Genomic DNA, 25,477 nt, shown 5'->3' with positions numbered 1-25,477 from the left:
TTTCCCAAAACATTATTATGCCACTGAAGCTCAACCAGAATGCTCTGGAGACCCCATCGGTGTGAGGCCGGTCCATGGAGGGGTTGTTCTCGTGACCCCTTGGAGGGGGTTGTGTTAGGCCTGACGGGGCTATCCTAGATGGGGCTGCTATCCCTTGGGACACCCACACGGCCCACAGTGGAGAGAGAGTCGCGCTGTCTGCCGTGGTGACACCCGTGGTACATTTTTTTGTTTGATAAAAATTATTACAAAATGTTTTATTTTCTTCGTACAAAAACACTTTTTCATAGAAATTGCATTTGCACAAGTAAATGTGAGGATTTTGTTACTAAAATAAAAGCCACAAGAGTACAAAAAGAAACTTGAGACTTGACATCGAACAGAAAAGAACCAAAAACATTGGTACAAGGTGTGCATGTTGATGACGTCCTCTGTCTTGACCATGACGGGCGGCTGAGGCTTGTGTTTGAGGCGCCGCTGGCACTTGAGGGACACCCGCAATTCGTCCACTATGGCACTGCAGAAGGACCTCTGTAGGAGAGAAAGAGAGAGAGAGAGAGAGTGAGAAAGAGAAAGAGAGAGAAAGAGAGTCAGAATGAGAAAGAGAGAGAGAAAACAGGGATTTCAGAGAGAGCCTCCTCTAGTTCCAAACAATTTGGCAGTAATAAGCCCAGCAGAGCAGAGCACTGCAGACCTGCTACTTCCCCAGGGCAGGCTCTCTACAGCCCCCTCTCTGAGAGCTGCCATGGTGACACAGAGCAGGCAGGGGAGAGAGGAACTGGCTCAGGAAAGGGTGGGTGGGCTGGGGCTGGAGTTCTAGCTGGGGCTGGGGGAGTTGGTTGGAGGTTGCATGTCCATAGTCTTTTAGTGTAGTAGGTGGATAAAGGGGCTAGATGTAGGTGGGAATCAGGACAGGACTTGCACTGGAGGTTGGCAGGGCTTCCTCTTGTATTGGGAGACAATAGATTTAACAAGATTTATCCACAGACTGTTATTGCAGTATCATAAGTATCTTACTACAGCTGTGCAGCTATTTGATCATGTACAGCAACACCTGGTTATGGTAGTTTGCATTAATAGCTTTAAATTATTAAAATGTGTTGACATACTGCTAATTGAAACATGCCTTTAGCCCTGGCAATGATTCAGTTTCAAATCAAGCACGGGTGTGAAGTTTGGTTGGTGAGTGGAGGGGCTGGGATGAAGGAAGGGCTAGATGGTCTAGGGGGGGTAATGCTTTGGGAAGGGTGGATTGAAGAGGGTTAGAAGGAAAGCTGTGCACAGTGCCGAGATGCTGGWGTCCATCTGGAGTCRCACACATGGCGAGCGAACGCACATACACACACGCAAGCGTGCAAACACACCACACACCAACACACACACACACACACACACACACACACACACACACACACACACACACACACACACACACACACACACACACACACACACACAGTGAGCATTCTAGGCTAGCTAAAGTGATTTCTCCATGGCAGATTTCCCCCATCCTTCTCTGCCAGGCAGCCCAGCCGGGGCCCAGGCCCATACAGCAGCATGACTTATTGATGCATATTACATCTCGTCTGACTCAAATCCCATGTAGCTGCATGGCCAATTAAGCTGCTGCCTCTTCTTCTTCCTTCTCCTTTTCTCAAAGCTACTCTGGCATTTGCAAATGGTGCACTGAACACCGCAGAGTGACTCAACTAAATCTGAGACTGCTATTCCTGGAGGTACTATTGGGGAAACAGATTCCAAGGGACTAATATGTTTTTCGAGTCTAGGTTAAAACCTTCACATAAAAACACAATTTCCATTTTGGAACGGCACTATGGTGATGTCTGGTACAGTACGTATTCCAAATAATTCAGAACCTCAACTGAGTTGATAGAGAACCGAGGGATGTCTACCTTACTAGCTGGAATGTGAAAGGGCTCAACCATCCTGTCAAGAGAAATAAGTCATCTGCCCACCTCAAGCAAGGCTGGGCTGGTCTACCAGCAAGAACACAGGGATGAAGACAACAGTGAAGACTTCATGCTGCTAAGTCAGCCAGTGATTGAGTGTCATTCAGTTACTCATGCCAATGCTTAACTAACAGGCAGCCTTCTCCTTAGTACCTTTCTTCCTCATCTATGATCAATTGTTGGGTTATGACATTGTTATGAGTTGTCCTAATGAACAGGTATCTCACATTAACACATTCTATAGTTATGGCTATAGGACTCCCACCCATGCAAATGTTTTAATGCTTTCGCTTTCCAGCATACCAACAATCATATCAATTCACCACCAATCAAAATTCTATGCATATTGAGTAGATGGATTTGGGTGTATAAGCTGTGTACAAAGGTATGTACCTATCTGAGTGTATATGATAGTACATGTTAGTATGTGTATGTGTGTATCATATTCATAAATCATATCTATATCCTATCATATTGTTTGTCTTCTCGCAAAAAAATGGAATAACTCCTAGAAGTCCTGCTGATTGACTACAAGCCTTTCAGAAAACATGCTTTTCATGGCTATTGATTTTCTCTGGGAAAGAGAGATTGAATAGCATGTTCTACCCTAAGACACCTTTCCCCTCATGAAGCCTTGGGCTTAGTGGCCATCTAGTGCCAATAGAAAAGTTCCAAAAGTAAAACTCCACCCAACTGGCTTCCCAGGCAGGCTAAGAAAACCCTCCCTGACTCAGGGGACACATCTCCATCATGGCCTCATGGCTGCTGGGCTCATAGTTGGATTGATGGTGGCTGTTTAGTGGTGGCCATTGAATGACAGAGTTTTAACGAGCCCTTTTCCCCACCACCAGAGCCAATCCTGAGCTGAACAGGCTCAGGTCTCAGAGCACTTTGGGCCCAGAGGAAGACAGGAAGAAAACATCCACTTAAGGAGGTGAGATGGAGAAATAATAAATCCAACACTTTTACTGCCTTAAAGCTTTTTTACTACCGTTAATGGAAGAAGGCACTGGTAGGTATTTTGCAGGCTGCCCATGTACAGTACAGCCCAGTCAGTCTGTACCACCACGTACACGGATCTATAGACCCCAAGACCTGCTCATCAGGTTGGGTATAACAGCTGAGATGGAAAGACACCATAGTAGCTCCCACTTCATCTCTCACTCCATGATAGCATGATGGAAAAATGGAGTGCAAGCAAGAGATGAATAGTCACTTTTTTTGTGTGTGTAGTCAATGGGTGTCTGTGTGCACATCTGTCTGAGCAGGTGTGTGTGTGTGCACATATAAGTGCATGCATACATTCCTGCGTGTGTGTGTGTGTGCGCGCAAAATCGGGGAGCTGGATGGTTCCTCACACACAGCTGGTGATCCCTGTCCCTGGAGAGCCAGGTTACTCTGCAGCACCCTCAGCAGCAGGCAGGAGGAGATGGAAAAGCAGGAGGAGGAGGGGGAAGAGAAGAAATGGAAGGAAGATGAGGAGGAGCTGAAGGAGGAGGAAGAGGAGGAGGGAGAGGTGGAGGATAACGAGGTGGAAGAAAAGGAAAAGGGGGATGAGAAAGAGGAAGAGGTGGAGAAGGAAGAGGGGGAAGAGAGGGAAGTGGACAACCATGGTGCTCATGGTATTTTTCTGAAAGCCAGCTATGTTGTGACGATGGGAATGTGTGGACTCATGAGAGAAAGTCCTCATTGGGCGAACCAGAATGAAAAGCCTACTAAAACTTCAAATATTTCTCAATCTTTTATTAAAGTTAATAACAAGTGGAAAATATTAGACTAAAAACCTAATTATTCTGAATCACAATTTGAGTTAAGTAAATTAAAATAATTTCAAATAAACATACAATTAATGTCATTACAACATATATTTTTGGATTTGGCAAATAATATTAACATATGTTGACATTATAAGGTGTATGGTTCATAACATTAAATAAATGTCTTGCTATTTTTATTTTTATCTTTATCCTTTCTTACAAAGAATACAGTAGCAGTTGGACACACCTACTCATTCCCACGGTTTTCTTTATTTTTACTATTTTCTAAATTGTAGAACAATAGTGAAGACATCAAAACTGTTAAATAACACATATGGAATCATGTAGTAACCAAAAAAAGTGTTAAACAAATGTGTGCAAAGCTGTCATCAAGGCAAAGGGTGGCTACTTTGAAGAATCTAAAATAGAAAAAATATTTTGGGGTTACTACATGATTTCATAGTTTTGATGTCTTCACTATTATTCTACAATATAGAAAATAGTAAAAATAAAGAAAAACCCTTGAATGAGTAGGTGTGTCCAAACTTCTGACTGGTACTTTAAAAAATGCAAATTGCAGGGTGTGTGCTATCAAGCATGACAAACCCAGCAAAGAGATACTTAGTAGAACATTTTCAAGTTGACACTTTCAGCATCGTGGTGAAAATACAACCCTGTACTGTCGACACATTCAAGTAAAGGATCTTGTGCAATTAAATAAAATATCAGGCATTTTCAAATGTGACTAATTATTGAATTGATATGGGAATACTTGGTACACTGCATATCGTGTCAAGGTTTTACAGTTAAAACATTAGCAATGGGCCACACATACTAAAATACACTTTGTGATTGTGTGACACTCAAACCTCTTGGAGAATGTATATTTGCTTTCGATGAATAAAACATGTATTGCTTCTCAGATCATCTGACATAAAAAAAGATTGATTATGAGAATTTATGAAAAGCAATATACACCTTTGTTGGTTATCAATTGGATGTTAAAATATTGAGGTACACAACTTACATAATTGTAGCATATAGGCACAGGTTGTGTGAAAATAAAATGTTAAATGGACTGACAACTGACAACTACTCAATTATTCTTGAAACAGATATGTGAGTGAGGTCTATTCTCTGTCTGGATATATCTGCTATCTGTATGACACGCTCCTCCACCTAGTTCCTGAGCTGATAAGAGTGTTGATAACTTATCTTCTTCAACTGCCGTGTCTGACACAAAGACATGCTGAAGAACACCAGGAAGAGATCATGATCAACATCAAAACGATGAGGTTTTCTATTTAATCACTCTCCTTCTCTTTTCTCTGGCTCGGCTGACTATTACTCCCTACTCTACTACCAACCTTCCTTATGGGTTTTTATTAGCCATATCGTTCTTTAGCATTCTTTAAATGACATCCTATTGATGGGGGACTCCCCTCCCTGTCTACCCTGGCTGGTCTGTGGTGTAGTGCTGTGCGTGTGTGTTGTCGTTGACAGAAGGACTCTGAACATCACTTCACGACTAGATGCTCTGAATCAGATGTGGGGGCTTATGGCCGAGAAGCAGCAGCAGCATCACTGCATTGTGCGATCGATGGAGGGTGTAGAAGAAAGCTCTTAGTGCAGGCCAGGCTCCTGTGAGAGCTAAGTAGGGGTTGGCGTTTGAGATTTATGAGACGTTGTTGGGTGAGAGAGCACTGTGTTAGACAGGAAAGAAGACAGGAGGGACAGGACAGAAGTAAGGGAAGCAGGAAGGGCAGGACAGGACAGGCAGGAAGGACAGGACAGGGGAACAGAAGGAACAGGACAGGAAGGACAGGACAGGAATCCCAGGAAGGGAAGGAAGGACAGAGAGGAAAAGGACAAGACAGAGACAGGACAGGAAGGACATCGTTAAGGGGATCATCAAAAGGTTTACATGCTGTTGACAACGAGTGATGTGTTGTTGTAGCATACACTTTCAATATGAGATTATTCAGTAGAGTAGTTAGTATGGTTATAATATCTGAAAGCTTACATGTGTTTCCAAAACTAAGCCTTCAGAGTGTTTGCAATTATAGCTTGATTCAGTTTGGCTTGTCTGTCCAAAGTTTGAATCTGATAATAAGATTCTTTTTTGGGAGAGGGCTGTGGCTGTGTGTTGAGGGTGACGTGAAGACGAGAGTGGCAAGGCGTATGACTGGTGACATTTACATCGAACATGATCATGCATTTGGGCCAAACTTCCAAACCCATCGTGTGAAACCGTGCACCTCTAGTTTTAGGGCCTTTCGAACACATACACTCCAACCATGCACCAATGGCAACTTTCATTCAAAACCGTTGTGACCATAACATGCTGCCAGTTCTTCCGACAGGAAACTTCCCAATCGGGAATTATCTGAAGTTAAAAAAATACAATTTGTGCATTTGAAGGTAAATGTAGATGACTGGAGTCTCTGTTGTCTTTTCTGGAGGTCATTTGAGCTGGTGGTTAAAGTCTACAGGTAGCTGCTTGGAGGGTCCGTGGTGACAGCAGAACTCCTCACGCTTCCTATCACCTTGGTGCCGTTGGGGCTAAGTGGATAAAGGCAAGAAAATGAACCCATACTTACTGTGTCTTAAAGAATATGGTGCATTACTGTATCTACATAAACATCAGTGTTTCAGGAGCTGACCTGACTATCATGTAAAATTGTCCTTGTGATCTCAGTGTAACTAAAATGGCTACCGTCTGTCTGTCCTTTTTGTACATCATGTACATTCAAATAAGTGTTATAACTGAACACGTGTAAATGTCCCCTCCACCCGTATCCAAACATCAAGTGCACTTTATTGAGTATGAGGTGAGGGATGGTTTATTGCAAATACAACGAGACTAAATGTCTCTACTTTCAACATGTTTGCCTTTTGTGCTCAGAAAAAAAAATATGTGATACAAATTGTATATTTTTGTAAACCACAAAATAAATGTAAGCTAGGCCAAAACACAAGCTAATAGAAAAGTAGAAAAATGGTCTCCTTGTCAAATCTCTGTATAATAAGATTCACACACAGACACATTGTCATTGCACCTGGCTATACGTGAAAGGATGTTGCTTTACCTTTTCCAGTGTTGCTTTTGTTTGGATTTATAGATGAACTCTCCGACTGCCACAAACACCGACAGGACGAGTCCAGCCGCCAGGACGATAAAGATGCCCCGATGTTCTGGACCCCCAGAGCACTGGCCTCCTTATTCTTCTCTCATCCTCCGGACAACCGTTCCCCCTCCACCACTTCTCCTTCATCATGTGAAGCTTTCCTTCTTCCTGCAGCTGCAGGATCGCTATGGTGATCTTGTCTCTGTACGGAGAGCCTGAGGGACCAAAAAAGCAGGGAGGTTGAGATGGATAGATAATTAGGAGGAAAGTGTGGTTGTGTGTGTGTGTTGTGTGTGTATGTGTGTGTGTGTAGTGTACCAACATCCCAACCAGTTTTCTGGTGGTGCTGAATGCACCATAGATTCTCCCATGCAGCTCCCACAGTGGTTTCACAAACAATAACACTAATAAACCCGAAGTACATTCCAGGGACCACAATTTACCTCCTTTTATCTGCTCTTTTTTTTCTCTATTAAAACTGGTTGCCATGCTTAATTAGGTGTAATGTCTCTAGTGTGCATTGTTTTGTTTTGCTTAATAATAAATGGCTGCTCCGACGTGTTGCTTTGAAGTGCTCCCTTCTGCCCCTGTGTGTTGTGTGTGTTGTATGCGTGCGTGCGCTCGTGCACGTGTGTGTGCACGCGTGTTCACGGCATCTCCTCAGTGCCGGGAATAATTCCTCAAACTCCCGGCAGCCTCCAGGCCTCCCCGCACCAGCCAGGTAAACAGGGCTGGCGTGTTCGTGTTCCCTGCTGGCCAGATCAAACCCGTCACACGCAGAGGCTTCTGATTAGACCTGAAGGGTGAAACCAAGTGAAAACACTTGAAATCTCCCCGACCCCCTTTCATATAACCGACTGGAGAGCTCTCCCTGTGGCAGGGGCCCATATAATCAGGATGTTAATGCTGCTTGAAATATTTAAAACTCAATCACACTCCCTTATTATTATCTCATATACTTCAGAACTATAGCCAGCTTTGTGTTGAGGAGAAGGAAACAACTCTTCAGAATTATAGCCAGCTTTGTGTTGAGGAGAGAGGAAAACAACTCTTCAGAACTATAGCCAGCTTGGTGTTGAGGAGAGAGGAAAACAGTCTTCAGAATTATAGCCAGCTTGGGTTGAGGAGAGGGGAAAACAGCTCTTCAGAATTATAGCCAGCTTGGTGTTGAGGAGAGGGGAAAACAGCTCTTCAGAATTATAGCCAGCTTGGTGTTGAGGGACAGGGGAAAACATCTTTCAGAATTATAGCCAGCTTGGTGTTTGAGGAAGGGGAAAACAGCTTTTCAGATTATTAGCCAGCTTCTGGTGTTGAAGGAAGGGGAAAAAGCTCTTCAGAATTATAGCCAGCTTGGCTGTTTGAGAGAGGGGAAATACAAGCTCTTCAGAATTATAGCCAGCTGTGCGTTGAGCGCAGAGCGGGGAAAACAAGCTTCCTCAGAATATAGCCCAGCTCTTTGGTGTTTGAGGGAGAGTGCGAAAACAGCTCTTCAGAATTATAGCCAGCTTGGTGTTGAGGAGAGGGGAAAACAGCTCTTCAGAATTATAGCCAGCTTGGTGTTGAGGAGAGAGCAAAACAACTCTTCAGATTTATAGTCAGCTTGTGTTGAGGAGAGGGGAGAACAACACATGGAGATTGCCTGATGAATATTAAGTATCAAGGCTGTTTGTTGAGAAGCAGCCATGCAGGGAACAATACAATGCTACTTGTTAGTATGTATGAGGACCAATACTATAGCAGCAGGAGCTGGGCAGACAAAAAGGCACGCAGTGATTGACAATCTCCATAGTAACACTTCCTCACTGTGCTGTTGCTATGCCTGAAGAGCAGAGAACAGTGGTGCTGCGATCACCATGCCACCTTTGAATACTTTTAGATGTGTTATGTCCTTCATCGCCAGCTCAAGGCTTTGTGTGTGTGTCTCGCTCTCTTTTTTTATCAGATCAACAACAGACAGGCAGAGCCCAGCGTACATGTTTCAAAACATCTATCCCCATGGTGATAACTAATGTGAAACACACAGCACTAACTCTCGTATAATTAATTTCCATCTAAATATATGTATCTTCAGGGGTCACATTCATACAACAGCTACTGTAGCTAGCCCTGTGTGTGTCAGATCACTCACTACTGTAGCTAGCCCTGTGTGTGTCATATCACTCACTACTGTAGCTATCCCTGTGTGTGTGTCAGATCACTCACTACTGTAGCTATCCCTGTGTGTGTCAGATCACTCACTACTGTAGCTATCCCTGTGTGTGTCAGATCACTCAATACTGTAGCTAGCCCTGTGTGTGTCAGATAACTCACTACTGTAGCTAGTCCTGTGTGTGTCAGATAACTCACTACTGTAGTTAGCCCTGTGTGTGTCAGATAACTCACAACTGTAGCTAGCTCTGTGTGTGACAGATCACTCACTACTGTAGCTGGCTCTGTGTGTGTCAGATCACTCACTACTGTAGCTGGCTCTGTGTGTGTCAGATCACTCACTACTGTAGCTAGCACTGTGTGTGTCAGATAACTCACTACTGTAGCTAGCCCTGTGTGTGTCAGATAACTCACAACTGTAGCTAGCTCTGTGTGTGACAGATCACTCACTACTGTAGCTGGCCCTGTGTGGTGTTCATACATCCACTCAACTACTCGTCACGCCTGCGCTCCCCTCCGTGTCGCTAGCTCCAGATCATCACTCACACTGTACGCTACCCCTGTTTGATGCTCACGATCAACTACCCTGCCTGTAGCCTAGCCCCATGTGTAGCTGTCCAGCCATCAATACACTACACTCGTAGCCATAGCCGCGGGTTGTGTCGAACTCATATACTCCGCTGTAGCTAGCCCATGTTAACTTAGTGTACGATCACTACAACTAATTGTGCTAGCACCTGTCTCGTATATCCAAAGACATCACTCCCACCCCCACATCCCCACCCACACACAACATCACAAATACGTACAAAGACTAGCCCTGTGATGTAATGTCAGTACGAACTCAACACCCAACTACTGTCGCTAGCACTGTGTGATAATCCCAGAAAACTCACTACTGGTAAACGCTTACCTTGTGATTGATCGACAAGGTAACTACTCACTAACAGCTCAAGCTATACCCTGTCTGTGCTGTGACGATACTCCACTACTGCAGCTGAGCCCGTGTGGTGTGTCAGATCACCTCCCACCTATTCCATGTAACCCTACGCCCACCATCCCCCCACAGTGTGTCACTATACCAAATGCTCACATCCACTACTGTAGTAGCCTTTGTGTGTGACAGGTAACTACACTACTGTAGCTATCCCATGCTCGCCTTCGTGAACAGACTCACTCACTACTGTCAGCTAGACCCTGTGTGTGATACGCTCACTCAACTCACTGTAGCGTTAGCCTTGTGTGGGTGACAGGTACTCACTACTCGTAGCCATCCCTGTGTGTGCACAGACAGTCACTACTCCCGCGAGCTAGCCCTGTGTGTGTTCAGATCAACTCACTCCACACTCTGGACTAGCCCTCGTGTGTATCAAGATAACTCAAACCTCACTGCTAATGGCTATGCCTTCGTGTGTGACAGGTAACTCCACTACTCCCGGAAGATATCCCCCGTGTCGCACTGAACAGATTCAACTCACTACTCCGAGGCTAGACCCTCCCGTCGTAGTGCTCAGAATCACTCACTACTGTAGCTAGCCCTGTGTGTGACAGATCACTCACTCTCTAACTGCAGCCCTAGGACTGAGGAAACTAAGGAAAATGCAGCCCTGAAATACCAGCCAGAGCCAGGTCTATGGTAGCAAAACCAAATGAGAAACCCCAGAGAACCCAGAATCGGAATAAATTAATATGAGGATTTTCTGATCCAGCAAAGCTCCAGCATGATATCACATTGTGCTGGCTTAGCTTATGGCTGGTTTAATCATTCAATTCTATCAATTGAACAGCACTGCTGCAGAGGCCAAACATAAATATTCTGCAGGGCAGTGGAACATGGCATTTCAGTAGAATCTAGAATGTCATTGTCTGCTTCATAATCCTCCATAACATAACTAAATGGACAGTGAAATCACGTGGTTGTGGTCCAACTGTCTTTAGATAATGATTTCTGCATGCCCTCTCACAATGTGAAGGAGGATGACAAGTGTAAGCTTCCCAAACTACAACATGTATGTCATTTGATGAATTCCCAGCTTGATTTGAATTGTGGCTTACTCCAATGTGTGCAAAGGTATTGCAACTTTTCTTGAATAAATGTGATAAAATAGTTCAAGTTAACTAACATGGAAATGTGTTGGCAGTAGCCTGAGATCGCTATAGAGTCCACAGAATCTTTGTATTGTGGTTAATATATACTGTGTATTCTCTTGTTTCTTCCAATGACGTGACGGGTGAAGAAGCGGTTAGAAAATGGAAATGAAGTATTCTCTTTCTGTTAAAGTCTTACTGGGTGAGAGATGGAGGAGAAAGTTGAGCACCGTTGTGTTTCTCAGCGATAAACAGAATATGTAAATGTGAAGAGCTGAAAACAGGCCCTCTCAACATGGGGTAGCCATAAATGTAGAGTCTTAATTCTCCAACAGAAGAAACATAGGAGAGGGAACTGACAGACCGTCGTGAATACAGAATAAGACACATAGCTGTAATCTGTCAGATCAAAGCGAGTAATAGCACACCAATCTCTAATGTATTGTGTCTCCACAAAACAGCATGGAAAATGTTCCTGGCACGCTCAAGTACATGTTGTATTTTTAGCCCTGTTCTAAGAATTTGTTTTCCTTCTTTGTAATACAGCTCAAGATTTGTTTTGCATGTCATGTCGATCAGGGGGAAATATAAAAGAGAGTAAATGGATGTGTGTAAATATTTAAAATGATTACTTTCAGGGCCTGCAATTACCTCTAAATGCCTGGAGAATACTGTTATTATCAAAACATTTCTGCAAACATATTCCACCTTGTGCTTTGATTGTGCTCACATATACTTTCTGGTAAACTGTAGTTCACAGACTCTTCTAGACTGACATCTTCATTCCGCCCCAGCCAGGTCTGTCATATTTTCTCCATTTGTCCTCATACCCCATATCCCTCTCCTCTCTCTCCTCCCTCTTTCTCTCTCTCTCTCTCGCTCGCTCTCTCTTTTTGATGTACAGGACTAGGACAGGAAGGTCACTGCTCAAACAGAAGGCGGGTCACGCCCTCAGAGATGTCCCATTTCCCAGCATTCCATTCAGGTCTTACAGAGATGTTCTCTGTCGTTTATGATCCGGAGCTAAACGACCCACCATCGCGACAACTTCCCCGCACTGCACGGCACGAAACGCCAGCCTGATGACATGCAAAATATACACTTCCCTAATACTGTAAGAGATTAAGAAGGCCTAATGAAATAAAATGAAAATTGATAGCAAAGAGAAAGAGAAAGAGGAAGAGAAAGAAAGAGAGATAGAGAGAGAGAGAGAGAGAGAAGGGGGCAAAGAGAGAGATAGGCAGGGGAGAGAGAGACAGAGAGAGATAGACGAGGGAAGGAAGGAGGGCAGAGACAAAGCCTCCTGAGATTATGGACGTATGGAGCAGAGGAAGTAACAGTTTAATCACAAGCGGCCGAGTGGCGCGAGTCGCATAAACAAACCTGTGACAGATGTTTGATACGCTACTGTGCATGACTCCACTTAATGACCTCTCCAAGGAGGACTTCCATACACACACATTAAAGGCTGAGCGGGGAGATCTATCCCCATAGGTACAATAGGACTACGGTCACTATGGGGCTTCACTCTCTAATGTGGACACACACAGCTACACATCTACTGTGTCCCTCCCCCCTTCCACTCCACCTTACGTAGGCCAACAACAATCCCCTTTAGATACAACTTCACAATGGTACTACTTTCATCTGTTCTCATCTAATATCATCAGCTACCAGATGGTCTACTCTCCTCTTCTATGGGCTAAATGTTATACTCTGAATTAACCGCCGTTGCCAATGCAGTAAATATCCCATTAGAGTTAGAGATGGATAACATCTGGACGGCCGCGCTAACTAACACTAACTCTGTCCATTACAGTGCAGACTTGGGGAGYGGCTGTCAGAGGGACTCAGAACCAAATACACCCAGGTACTAATGCAGGCAGACAACTCCTCTCTGTTAAAGTCAATGAGATATATGCTAAATGGCCAGGCTGTATGGGAATACATGACACATATGGTAACGGGTACTAAAAGGGTAGGATTAGCAATTTAAATGCCTTGTTCTCTGCTCCGTGTGAATGGGCCACAAGGGAGTGATGATGCTAAACATCCTTTTTCAGCACGGACCGACGATGTGTGCGATGCACAACCTAACCCTTTGCCTGACATACACACAGATACACATACGGAGAAACGTATTTGGAGACCCGCACACACTTAATACAAACGCACACACATGAACGCCATATGCGCACATGCAGACATACACTCACACAGACATACACTCACGCAGACATACACTCACACAGACATACACTCACACAGACATACACTCACACAGACATACACTCACACTCGTATACGCACGCACGCACGCACGCACGCACGCACGCACGCACTGCACAGCACGCACGCACGCGGCGCACGCACGCACGGCCGCACGCACGCGATCGCTACGCAACGCACGCACGCACACACGACCGCACACACAACACACACACACAACACACACACAACACACACACCACACACACACACACAACACACACACACACACAACCAACACACACACGTCGACACACCACACACACACGACAAACCCATTCTGCATTGTTCTAGCAAATGCATCAAATCCATTGCAGCATATTCCATTCCAGCTGTCGCCAACAACCTGGTCACAAAAATAGTTATCGGACAATACAACAGGAAACCAATCACCACAGAGAAAACACACCCTCTCTGCTGCTCTCTCATACAGTCACTTACTGAATGGCCTGTGCTTTTCTGCACCGAGAACTACGTAAAACATACACAAATGGAGCATATAGCCACTGATGTTATACAGGACAGAATTATCCATCCTCTTAGGGAATGGAGGACACCAACGGTTGTATTCTTAAAAGCATGTGTCCTGCTGCATATGAACAATGTGTTAGACAACAAGATAACAGGGAGACTGTTAACCAACATTTTAGAGTTAATTTACGTAGCGTATAAAAGCCACAATTCCAAACATAGAAAGACCAACCTCCACTTCCCAGTCTACCTACATAAATTAAAAAAGCCAGCATCCTTTGCATGCAAGGTCATTGTGTTAAGTTGTCTTGTAGGACGCCCCAGAGCGATCTTCCCTTATAACTCAGGTACTTACAAGGAGTTTTTTTCCTTTTCATTTGTGGCAGCCGTTGCCGGGAGCTGCATGTGTAACAGGATTAAGACAATCTGCTGCTGAGCTCCATAATCCAAATCTGCACCTCCGCACACAACGTGTAATTAGTGTGCCACACCCCACCACCCTCTCCATTCATGTTTATTTATTTATGTCAGATATTTCCACAGCTGCTTTCACCAGCTGCTTGGCCCCTCAGGGTCCATGAGTGCTTACGCACTCTCTCTCCATGACACTGACACCGCACACACAAGCACACAACACACACACACACACACACACACCCACACACCACACACACACACACACCACACACACACACACACACACACACACACACACACACCACACACACACACACACACACACACACACACACACACACACACACACACACACACACACACACACACACACACAGCCATGGCCTTTACATGAAGAAAGATGATGTTCAGAAGGACTGGCAGTAGTTTACTTAGCCGGGCACCAATTAGTGCAAGAACAGTCATTCTGTTTGAAAAGGCCAGCGAGAGGCAAAAATCTGAATTTGATATTGATTATTGTACTACAGTGTTGAGGGAGCCAGCACACAAGCATTTCGCTGCACATTTTTATTACCTGCTTGTAAACTGTGTAGTGACCAACATAATTAGAGATTTGATTTGATCCATACAGCGGTTTCTATTATAGATTAGTGTTGCTCGATTATGGAATAATATGAAAGCATTATATATGGTGGTATGTTTGCTGGTGTTATGAAATGATAAACATGCTATAGCGTAGTGGGCTGTGTTATTAAACAGCATAATAAACCTTATCTTACTGCAGGGTGCTATGATACTGAACGTTATTGCATGGGTCATGTCTCAGGGTTATGGAGAATGTACTCTGGGTGGGAGTTTGGCTCAGTCTTTTGTCCTAACTGTTGAAATAGGCGAGAGTAGTTGCTGAAATTGTGCTTAGAAGTAGGTATATGTGTGTGTTTGTACTATGTTGAGAGGAGGACGTACCCATGGGGGTTCCACCGCCGTAGGCTTGGAGTCGATTGAGACCCCTATCTGGGTAAGGTTGCAGTTGCGGCTGGGTGAGCAAAACTCGATGGTGGTGGACTCCATGAGGAAGGCGTGTCTGAGGTGAGAACGGTGGATCCTTCGTCAATATCCTTCCATCAACAGAGTGCCTCCGACTGCTCATCAAACTCCCACATCTTGTCGTACGTGGAGATCTTGGTTTTCTACACAGCAAGGAAGAAACAGAGAGAATGATGAATGTTAGGCTACGATTCAATAATGTCATATAAGGAGTTGGGAGGAGAGTCAGTCCTTGATAGTGATATTCCTGGTTGCGATTAATGTGTAAACAGACATTTAATACAGTAGTACCGCGATGCCACACAAACTCTAAATCAATAAAACAGATGTTATTTATTTGAGGTTTGTTTCAAAAGCTAGCTATATCATGGTGAATTCATAAATTTGGTCAGGATCATCTCCTATCAAAGCTGTGCCTGTGAGGTTGAACAAATTGTAATGAGCTCAGAAGGAAAGTAATTTAATCAATGCAGATATAAAACAATATTTTTCACAGTTTGTTGATGCAGAAAAAGAGACCTTGGCTCTAAAATAAATAGATTCTCAATGACACCGAGGTTGGCAGAGAGACAACACACAGACAAGCAGAGAGAGGGTAAATGAACACTCATTTAAACACCAAGGCATGTTTTTCATTCCTATCAAAGCTGGAACAACAATTTACATGCAATTACTTTTTAAATGTCATTATGAAAACATGCCATTTATTGGTTGAGAGACTTTCTGGTGTTGCTTTTCTCCCTCATTTAATAATTATATCGTACTGAGCAGCACTGAGAGAGAGAGAGAGAGAGAGAGACATAGAGAGACACAGAGAAGCAGAGAGAGACACTGAGAGACATAGAGAGACACAGAGAGACATAGAGAGACACAGAAAGACATAGAAAGACATAGAGAGACACATAGAGACCAGAGAGACAGAGAGGACACAGAGAGACGCATAGAGAGACACGAGAGACACATAGAGAGACATAGAGACACAGAGACACATAGAGACACATCGAGAGAACACCAGAGAGACACATAGGGACATAGAGACACAGAGGACACTAGAGAGAGACACAGAGAGACACATATAGAGACATAGAGACGCACAGAGAGACACAGAAGACATACGAGGAGACACAGAGAGACACATAGAGAGACACAGAGAGTCACATAGAGAGACACAGAGAGACACATAGAGAGACATAGAGAGACACAGAGAGACACATAGAGAGACATAGAGAGACACAGAGAGACACAGAGAGACACATAGAGATACATAGAGAGACACAGAGAGACACATAGAGATACAGACAAAGCAATAGAGTAGAACATGCTCATGACTGTAACCACCCTCACAAAATTACAATCTAAAGAATATCTAATAATTACAGCTCTACATCGATACAGCAATTATGAACTATACAGCCCAAGTACATATTGAACACCTCAACAGAAAGTATTAATATGAATCTATTATGTGTAGTGATATAAGTCGTTAGTAGTAGTAGTAGTAGTAGTAGTAGTAGTACAAGTAGAATGATAATAGCTTTAGGATTATCAATCAATTCCATTTCTGTAGTTAGTAAATATTGTGTATCAGTAGGAGCAGTAGTATTGTCAGCAGTTGTAGACTTTCTCCAGCTGTAAAGTCAGTGAAGACTCAGGGGTGTGTGTGATACTCTCCCAGGGCCCAGAGATTTGAAGGTATTTTTGAAGGCATTTGAAACCTAATTAAGTCACATCTTCCAAGGTCCCGCCCGCCATTATTGTGTGTAATGACTTTTTGTGGCTGGTCGATATTTTAGATCAACTGGGTGATTTGCGAAGTGCCTATCAGAATCTTTTGGAGTCACCCTTGACAAAATCAGGCGATTGAGCATGCAAGCTACAGACTGCTGATAAGGCAGGGGCACTGGCTCTGAATACATGGACGGGGAGGCAGATAACCACATAGTTAGCTAACACTAACTCACACACAGGATAGTACAGAGGTGGGCTTCCCTCAGAACCACCGGCGACTACAAAAGACCTGCACTGATCACACAAAGCCAATGAGATATTTGGAAGAAGACTAACAGCTATCGAGATCATTGAAGTTTGACTGGGTCACAAATAGCTGTTAATTTGGAATTTATTAAATGAGAGATTATTTGCAGAGCTTATATTTGAAAAGTTGGTATATTTATATTTGTGAGAAAGTAACTTAAGTAGATATGAACGACAGTTCGAAGAACAAGAGTTTTTATAGAACTAAATATTAGAGTTTTAAAAATTGTTTTGGACTCTCCTCTCCTTTGCCTGTCCCCTCCTCAAACGGTCTATTTTTTAAATGAGGTTTTCATCTCTTCTTACTTGGCCTCTCTGTTTTCAGAATCACACATTTTTCTCTGTGGAGACGTGCGTTTCCATGTCTCCGCAGGGCGCCGGGGATGATTAGAACACTGCTCTGCCTAATCCTTTGATCATGCTGAAGTGGCTGAAGATTAGCACCGCTACAATCTAACGTTACTCMGGGATCCAGATCTGTTCAAAAGGCTGAAATAATCATTCACTATGCTATGCAATGCACTCCCAAACAGAATCATCATCATTGTTCCCAGAAAAAACGAGTTCTCTCTCTCTTTTTACCATCCTCTCTCAACACATATCAACCTCTTCTCTTACAGTGAAATTGAACTCAAAGTCGCTGAACTGAATGAATGGATCTCATACAGCCAGAGCGGTGTCAGAGGAAGGCCCTATGGCACCTTCCCTCTGTCAAAGACTCCAGGCACCCCAGTATCATTAGTACATGTTCTCTCTACTACCCGCTAATGGCAGAGCGGCCTACCGGAAGCGCCCAAGACTAGGACCAAAAGGCTTCCTCACAATTTACACCAAAAGCCATGTAGACTCCTGAACAGGTAATCGCCAAATCGGCTACCCGGACACTATTGCATTGTTCCCTCTCAACACCCTCTTTTACGCTGCTGCTACGTGTCTGGTTTATATATTTGAGTGTTTAGCCACTAACCACCTTCAACAACACCAGCGACCGTACAACTGATACACGCGACATAGACCCCCTCGACGGCTCAAGCCAAATCACAAGCCTCGAACTAACACATCAGGAGTGCGTCCATACAGAACTACACAAAACAAAACTAACAGAAAACCCTCCCCAAAAACACCAGGAATCCAGACAAATACAGACAAAACACGCAAAACACTGAACAAATATAAAAAAAAGCCGCACAAACACAACCCAAAACAAACACCTCAACGTCAGCCACAACATGCCACATACAGCTACTTCATTATTATCAAAACTTGTACCTTTGCACCTCTAACTCGCCCAATGTATTTCTTCGAACAAATTTTCTTTACATACAACCAAGAAACTATATCTATTGCTTCACTAACTCCGTAAGTAAGGAATTATCATGAATACACTAAACATACCAGAGAATCAACCCTCACTACCACAATGTTGTTATACAGCCTTTGCCGAACGACCAACAAAAAGATAGAACGAACATCTACAAACATATCTACTATTTACGAGTTAAGAGAACAAGCGGACTTCCAGCGCGCAGACACGAGCGGCCACCCCAATGGACGGGACACCACTCGCCATCCCCTGCGGACCTGAAGCACTACACGATGCACCTCCCTAGCCCTCAACATCAAATAACCATTCTCCTCTTCTGTCTTCAAGCTGCTAAGTCACAAAAAATTTCTACCACTCAATCAATTCCAAAAAGACACTCTGCCTCTAACCCTAGGAAGACTCTTTAGCACCTTCTCCCCTACTCCAAAAACCCCGAACAGCTGAATCCTCGCCCCCTCACCAATCCGCACCTCCACTCCCCTCTCTGCGATGACTTAGACAACCATTATTGAACGAGGCTCGACGACATCGATCACTCAGTCTTGCTACGACTCACAAACCGCAACCAACCGCTGGTTCTAGAACTTCACACTCGCCTACCCTGAGCTAATGACCTCCTTTCTACTCTCTCATAACCAGACACTGCAAAATCTCGCCGTCTTGTGAACGGCCGGCCGCGCCAACACTGCACCCCGACCTTGGACCCTAGATTCCCTCCATCTCGCACAAATATCCTTCGCAAGAAACAAACGCACAAATAAGTCCCCAAACACACCACACCCCGAATAAGAAGGAACGCAACCCCTATCCTCCCCCCTTACTCACCTCGCTACCACTCAATCCCATGAACCGCTGGCTACGTCCCTTCCGTCTTACAGAGAGCGAGAGTGCACCCCTTCTGAAAAAACCTACACTCGATCCCTCCGATGTCAACAACTACAGCACGTATCCTTCTTTCTTTTCTCTCCAAACTCTTGAACGTGCCGTCCTTGGCCAGCTCTCCTGCTATCTTCTCTCAGAATGCCTTCTTGAATCCAAATCAGTCAGGTTTCAAGACTAGTCATTCAACTGAGACTGTCTCTCTCTGTGTCACGGAGGCGCTCCGCACTGCTAAAGCTAACTCTCTCTCCTCTGCTCTCATCCTTCTAACCTATCGGCTGCCTTTGATACTGTGACCATCAGCCTCCTCTCCAACCCTTCTCCGCAGCTGGGCATCTCCGCGCGCGGCCCACGCTTGGATTTGCGGTCCTACTGACAGGTCGCTCCTACCAGTGTGCGTGGCGAGAATCTGTCTCCGCACACGTGCTCTCACCACTGGTGTCCCCAGGGCTCTGTTCTAGGCCCTCTCCTATTCTCTCATACACCAAGTCACTTGCTCTGTCCTATCCCTACACATGGTCTCTCTTATCATTGCTATGCAGACGACACACAATTAATCTTCTCCTTTCCCCCTCTGATAACCAGGTGGTAATCGCATCTCTGCATGTCTGCAGACATATCAGTGTGGATGACGGATCCCACCTCAAGCTGAACCTCGGCAAGACGGAGCTGCTCTCCTCCCGGGAAGGACTGCCCGTTCCATGATCTCGCCATCACGGTTGACAAACTCCATTGGGTCCTCCTCCACCAAGTGCTAAGAACCTTGGCGTGTCCTGGACAACACCCTGTCGTCTCAACTAACATCAAGCGGTGACCCGTTCCTGTAGGTTCATGCTCTAACAACATTCGCAGAGTCGACCCTGCCTCCGCAGGAAGCGGCGCCGGTCCTAATCCAGGCACTTGTCATCTCCCGTCTGGATTACTGCAACTCGCTGTTGGCTGGGCTCCCTGCCTGTGCCATTAAACCCCTACAACTCCATCCAGAACGCCGCAGCCCGTCTGGTGTCAACTTTCCAAGTTCTCTCACGTCACCCTGCTCCTCCGCTCTCTCCACTGGCTTCCAGTTGAAGCTCGCATCCGTTAAAGACCATGGTGCTTGCCTACGGAGCTGTGAGAGGAACGGCACTCCTACACTTCAGGTCTGCCATAGGCCCTACACCCAACAAGGCACTGCGTTCATCCACCTCTGGCCTGCTCGCCTCACCTCTCGGGAAGTAATCAGTCCCGCTCAGCCAGTCAAAACTGTTCGCTGCTCTGGACACCCAATGGTGGAACAAACTCCTCACGACGCCAGGTCAGCGAGTCAATCACCACCTTTCCGGAGACACCTGAAACCCCACCTCTTTAGGAATACCTAGATAGGATAAAGTAATACCTTCTAACCCCCACCCCCTTAAAAGAGTTAGATGCACTATTGTAAAGTGGTTGTTCCACTGGATTTCATAAGGTGAATGCACCAATTTGTAAGTCGCTCTGGATAAAAGGCGTCTGCTAATGACTAAAATGTAAAATGTAAATGTATATTGATTTGAATGGCACACAGTCAAGTAGTTAACCGCCATGAAATTATCGGAGTGAGAAGGAGAGAAACGGCGGTAAAACCATTGCCAATCATCGATAAGGCCGTGATGGTGACTGCATGAGTATCTTACCATTAGTGCTTGAGTGAATAATCATTGCTAAAGTGAGTTGAAATTTGGTTTTTGAGTGAGATGTGTGATTTTGCAGTTCATATGCTGTTGGCTACACTGATCTGGTTCGCAGCAGAGTTGTCTGGGGGATTCTGTTGCTAAAGTAACACAAGAGGAAGAAAAGTTGGCATACTTCTCTCTTTGTTTTTGAGAAATGATAGAGGGTAAAGAAAAGACTCCGAGAACTAAGTTCTAAAATAACACTAACTTCCCTTTTTAATGAAAGTTAACTTTCAGTTCCACAGAAAACCTTGCTACACCTAATCAAACAGTATATATATATATAAACGTTGGAACATACACTACAAATAAACAGTAATTGCTCTCAGTTAGGAGTCGTCTTGGTCAGCAAGGTATAAAACGTATCAATCATGTAGTAGAACCACAAGAACTATGAGGCCCAATTTCTGGCCACATCTACTGAGTACAATCGCAACAACAATTTCAAACCAAAGTGGGTGTTGGTCCACACTCTAGGGACTGAAGAAAAAAAAACACTTAACCAAAGTAAAATCAAATCAAATATCATCCAATACTCTAACATGAAACACAACAATGTACATTCTCACCTGCTATGCCATATCAGAACACTTTACTTGACCAGCGTCAATGACCACGGTCACTAACACACTTCAATAAATGCTGTACATCAACAGACTGCACATAACTTTCCATCTAACCTGCCTCACATAATACACTATCACTGACACACCAACACTCTCATACCAAACAAATACAACACCCTCAACAAACCATCTCCATCATCAACACACACTACTACAAACATCACTAACTAACACATACCTAATAACTACATACTATAATTACATAAAATAACATATACACTACTTAACAATCATCAGACGTGCATGCAATGCACATAGACTACTAGCTAGCTATCACCATTATAGGACAACATGCGTATACTAGACAACACATACATACAAGGAGCATCAACACCCACCAAAACACACCCTACAACACAAAAAGATCAAACACACTATTTCACTCTACACCATAGCACTACTTCTATCAACAAGTACGTATATGTCTATATAACATATTTCTAGACAAATATGATCACCACTTAGTAGCACAAAAATTATCACGTCAAAATCTTGCGCACACACTTGATCGATAACCTGCACCACCCTCCGATAATAAATATCAATTATTCCAGCATAACAGAAAAAACAAAAACTTATTTGAACTTTCCATGCGAACTGACACCCCCCTCTATCCATAATTCTGACTTTGCTGCCATACAACATACATTTATATGAGCGCAACCAAGATAAGTACTTTACTATGCCTGTAAACCATCCTGTGGCTATGTCACCCCCTAGCTCACCTCTCATAGACTGACAAATGCACTACATAGAAAAAGTTCACTCTGAATAAGATGCCAATCTCGCTAAATTACTACAAATGTTAAACAACAACATCCGATACCCCCCCTTAGATCATCGATATGCCTAGCATAGCGACTTGGCGAACAACTCACGACATCGCAGGAGCACAATATATCTCAACACGCGCCCACACAGCCAGACACACGAACACAACACACACACACACACAATTATATCGACGACGCACTCAGACTCGCAACAAATAAAACGAGCACACGGCACACAACACAACCCCATGCTCAGTGAAATAGGGCCATATACCGGGCCATCTCTCATAGAATCCTCTATGATGCCGTCCAGTAATGACTCATCATTCGACCTTTGTACATAAAGCCTGTAATATAATTCATCCGTCGCTTACCCAAGTGAACAACAGAAGCCAAAATCGGTCCATATGCTTTTCATGACTTGTCATAAAGTGTATGATTACTTTCTTAAGTCCAAGTAAAGTGACACAGGATGGTCATAATGCTTCATGACTTTGTCATAAAGTGTATTTTCTTAGTCCAAGTAAAGTGACACAGGATGGTCATAATGCTTCATGACAGTGTCATAAAGTGTTTTTTCTACAAGTTTATGAAACTATGATGGAAAACAAACATGATTGTAAAGAATTCATTACAACAACAACAAAGGATTTAAGAGACAAATGTTCAAACGCTGTTTTTATTGCACAAGGACTTGTATAGAGTTACAGTATGTGCCATTGCAGGCTTGTGGCCGCACTACAAATGAGCACATGGGAACTTCGCAAGGTTCTGCATTTTTACTGCTTGGATTGTTTACCATGTTTTGGGGTGAAATCTCTGAATCGATTTGAATGTGTCCAACGCCCTCATTAGATGAAGTGGATGTTAATGGCTCTGTGGAAGCCCTTCCTCTTATCAATCTATTATTTCTACATTGTGATGCTAATAGCTGTTAGCCCTGATCCACAAGGGCAATACAAAGAGTACCAAGTCATAACCTCTAATCAGCCAAGCACCTTCAGGTCCCTCTCACCAGAGGTGTCATGCCCATAGATTTGTCCTGTTTTTTTATTTTCAGATGCAAAATTAATGACTAAACATACATTTTTAAGCCTACCTTTTGTCAGGGGTATATTTTGCGGAGGGGCACACTGACTGGACCAGTCGAAGAGTACCCCCCCATTCTCCCTGGTAAATGGTTCCTTCCAACGTGCACCACGGAGCAAAGACATGCTAGGCAGGACGCTAGATACTCTAGTGCTTGCAGACAGTATCGTCAGTGGAAGAGGAGAGACAGTTTCAAGTGACAGACACAGTGTTTGATTTGATTTTAGCTGCCTGTGATGGGCAGGACTCGCAGGAGGTATGTTTGTAAATTAATTTGATTTTGATCAAGCTATGTAGCATATTGATTCCTTATTGATGAATAATTCAAACTGAAATGTTGTTTCTCTGTAATACTAGCCACCTAGGTTTTTATGAAGTTGGCTTTAGCTAGCCAGCTAGATAGGTTCCCAATCTCCCAACCTCAAAACCAGCTATCAAGCCATTTCAGGCTATTAATCAAGTTAGTCACTTGTTAATCTAACTTAGCTGGGATACCTGCTGGCATGGTTGCTAGACTTTATAAAAGTCTAAAAAATTTAAGAATCAATGTGCATCATTCATTAAAATGACAATTGAACAGGTAAAGAGGTATGCTTCAATAACCTATGTAGAAAAATAGACATTGACATATCCTTAGGTATAATGATTATGGCTCTAGACTGCAGGAAAAAGTTATTTTCCGACAATTTTCACTCAACCAGGTGAAATCTGCGTACCACCCCCCTCCATCCTCACGTACCCTATGCCTTCTCTAAAATAATGGGTGCATGACGCCCCTGCCTCTCACCTCAGACCCACTCAAGGCTTTCCAGGGGAAATGTGAGTCACTGCCTGCTTGGCCACAGTCTAATCCTGAATCATGTGACTTGGTAAGGATAATTTGTCTCTTGGCTTTATGAGGTAATGTTGCTCTCTCCCGTGTGCTATTCTTCAGCATTGAACTTGATGTAAACTGTTTTATATAGGTAGTGTACTGCAAAGCTGGAAGTGAATATGAGTGTGAGTATAAATGTGCGTGTGCACACTTGTGTGTGTGTGTGTGGGCATGTCCGCATGTGTGTATGTGTGTGTATATCTGCGCATGTGCCTGCGTGTGTGTGCTCATGTGTGTGTGTGTGTGTGTGTGTGTGTGTGTGTGTGTGTGTGTGTCACGCCCTGGCCTTAGTTATCTTTGTTTTCTTTATTATTTTAGTTAGGTCAGGGTGTGACATGGGGGAAGTATGTGTTTTGTATTGTCTAGGGTTTTTTGTATGTTTATGGGGCAGTGTTTAGTCTAGGTGTATGTATGTCTATGGTTGCCTAGATTAGTTCTCAATTAGAGACAGCTGTCTATCGTTGTCTCTGATTGGGAGCCATATTTAGGCAACCATAGTCATTAGGTAGTTTGTGGGTGATTGTCTATGTCTATGTTGCATGTTAGCACTTAGTTTCTATAGCTTCACGTTCGTCGGATTGTTGTTTTGTTTAGTTTGTAAGTGTTCTTCGTTTTCGTTGATTAAATATGTGTTCATTTCACGCTGCGCCTTGGTCCTCCTCTCTTTCACGTAACGACGATCGTGACAGAATCACCCACCAAAACCGGACCAAGCAGCGTGGTACAAGGCAGCAGCAGCGATCGCAGGACTATTGGAATTGGGAGGAAATATTAGACGGCGGAGGACCTTGGGCACAACCAGGGGAATATCGCCGCCCCAAGGCAGAGCTGGAGGCAGCGAAAGCAGAGAGGCGCTGGTATGAGGAGCTAGCACGGCAGAGCGGCTGGCAGAC

General features: G+C 44.1%; 1 protein-coding gene across 1 annotated transcript in view; it reads right to left on the bottom strand.

Annotated features, from left to right (window-relative positions):
* Positions 1-25,477, bottom strand: part of LOC111964915 (glutamate receptor ionotropic, kainate 2) — a 184,180-nt gene that overhangs the window by 10,039 nt on the left and 148,664 nt on the right. Inside the window, 8 exon segments of the mRNA XM_070443792.1 lie at positions 53-153; positions 399-529; positions 6,817-6,916; positions 6,919-6,955; positions 6,958-7,070; positions 15,214-15,237; positions 15,240-15,329; positions 15,332-15,437. Coding sequence (XP_070299893.1) covers positions 53-153; positions 399-529; positions 6,817-6,916; positions 6,919-6,955; positions 6,958-7,070; positions 15,214-15,237; positions 15,240-15,329; positions 15,332-15,437 — 702 coding nt within the window.

Source organism: Salvelinus sp. IW2-2015, linkage group LG6.1 (assembly GCF_002910315.2).
Source record: "Salvelinus sp. IW2-2015 linkage group LG6.1, ASM291031v2, whole genome shotgun sequence".
Taxonomy (NCBI): Eukaryota; Metazoa; Chordata; class Actinopteri; order Salmoniformes; family Salmonidae; genus Salvelinus; species Salvelinus sp. IW2-2015.
Note: the sequence above shows the minus strand (reverse complement) of the source record. Positions and strands in the feature narration are given on the sequence as shown.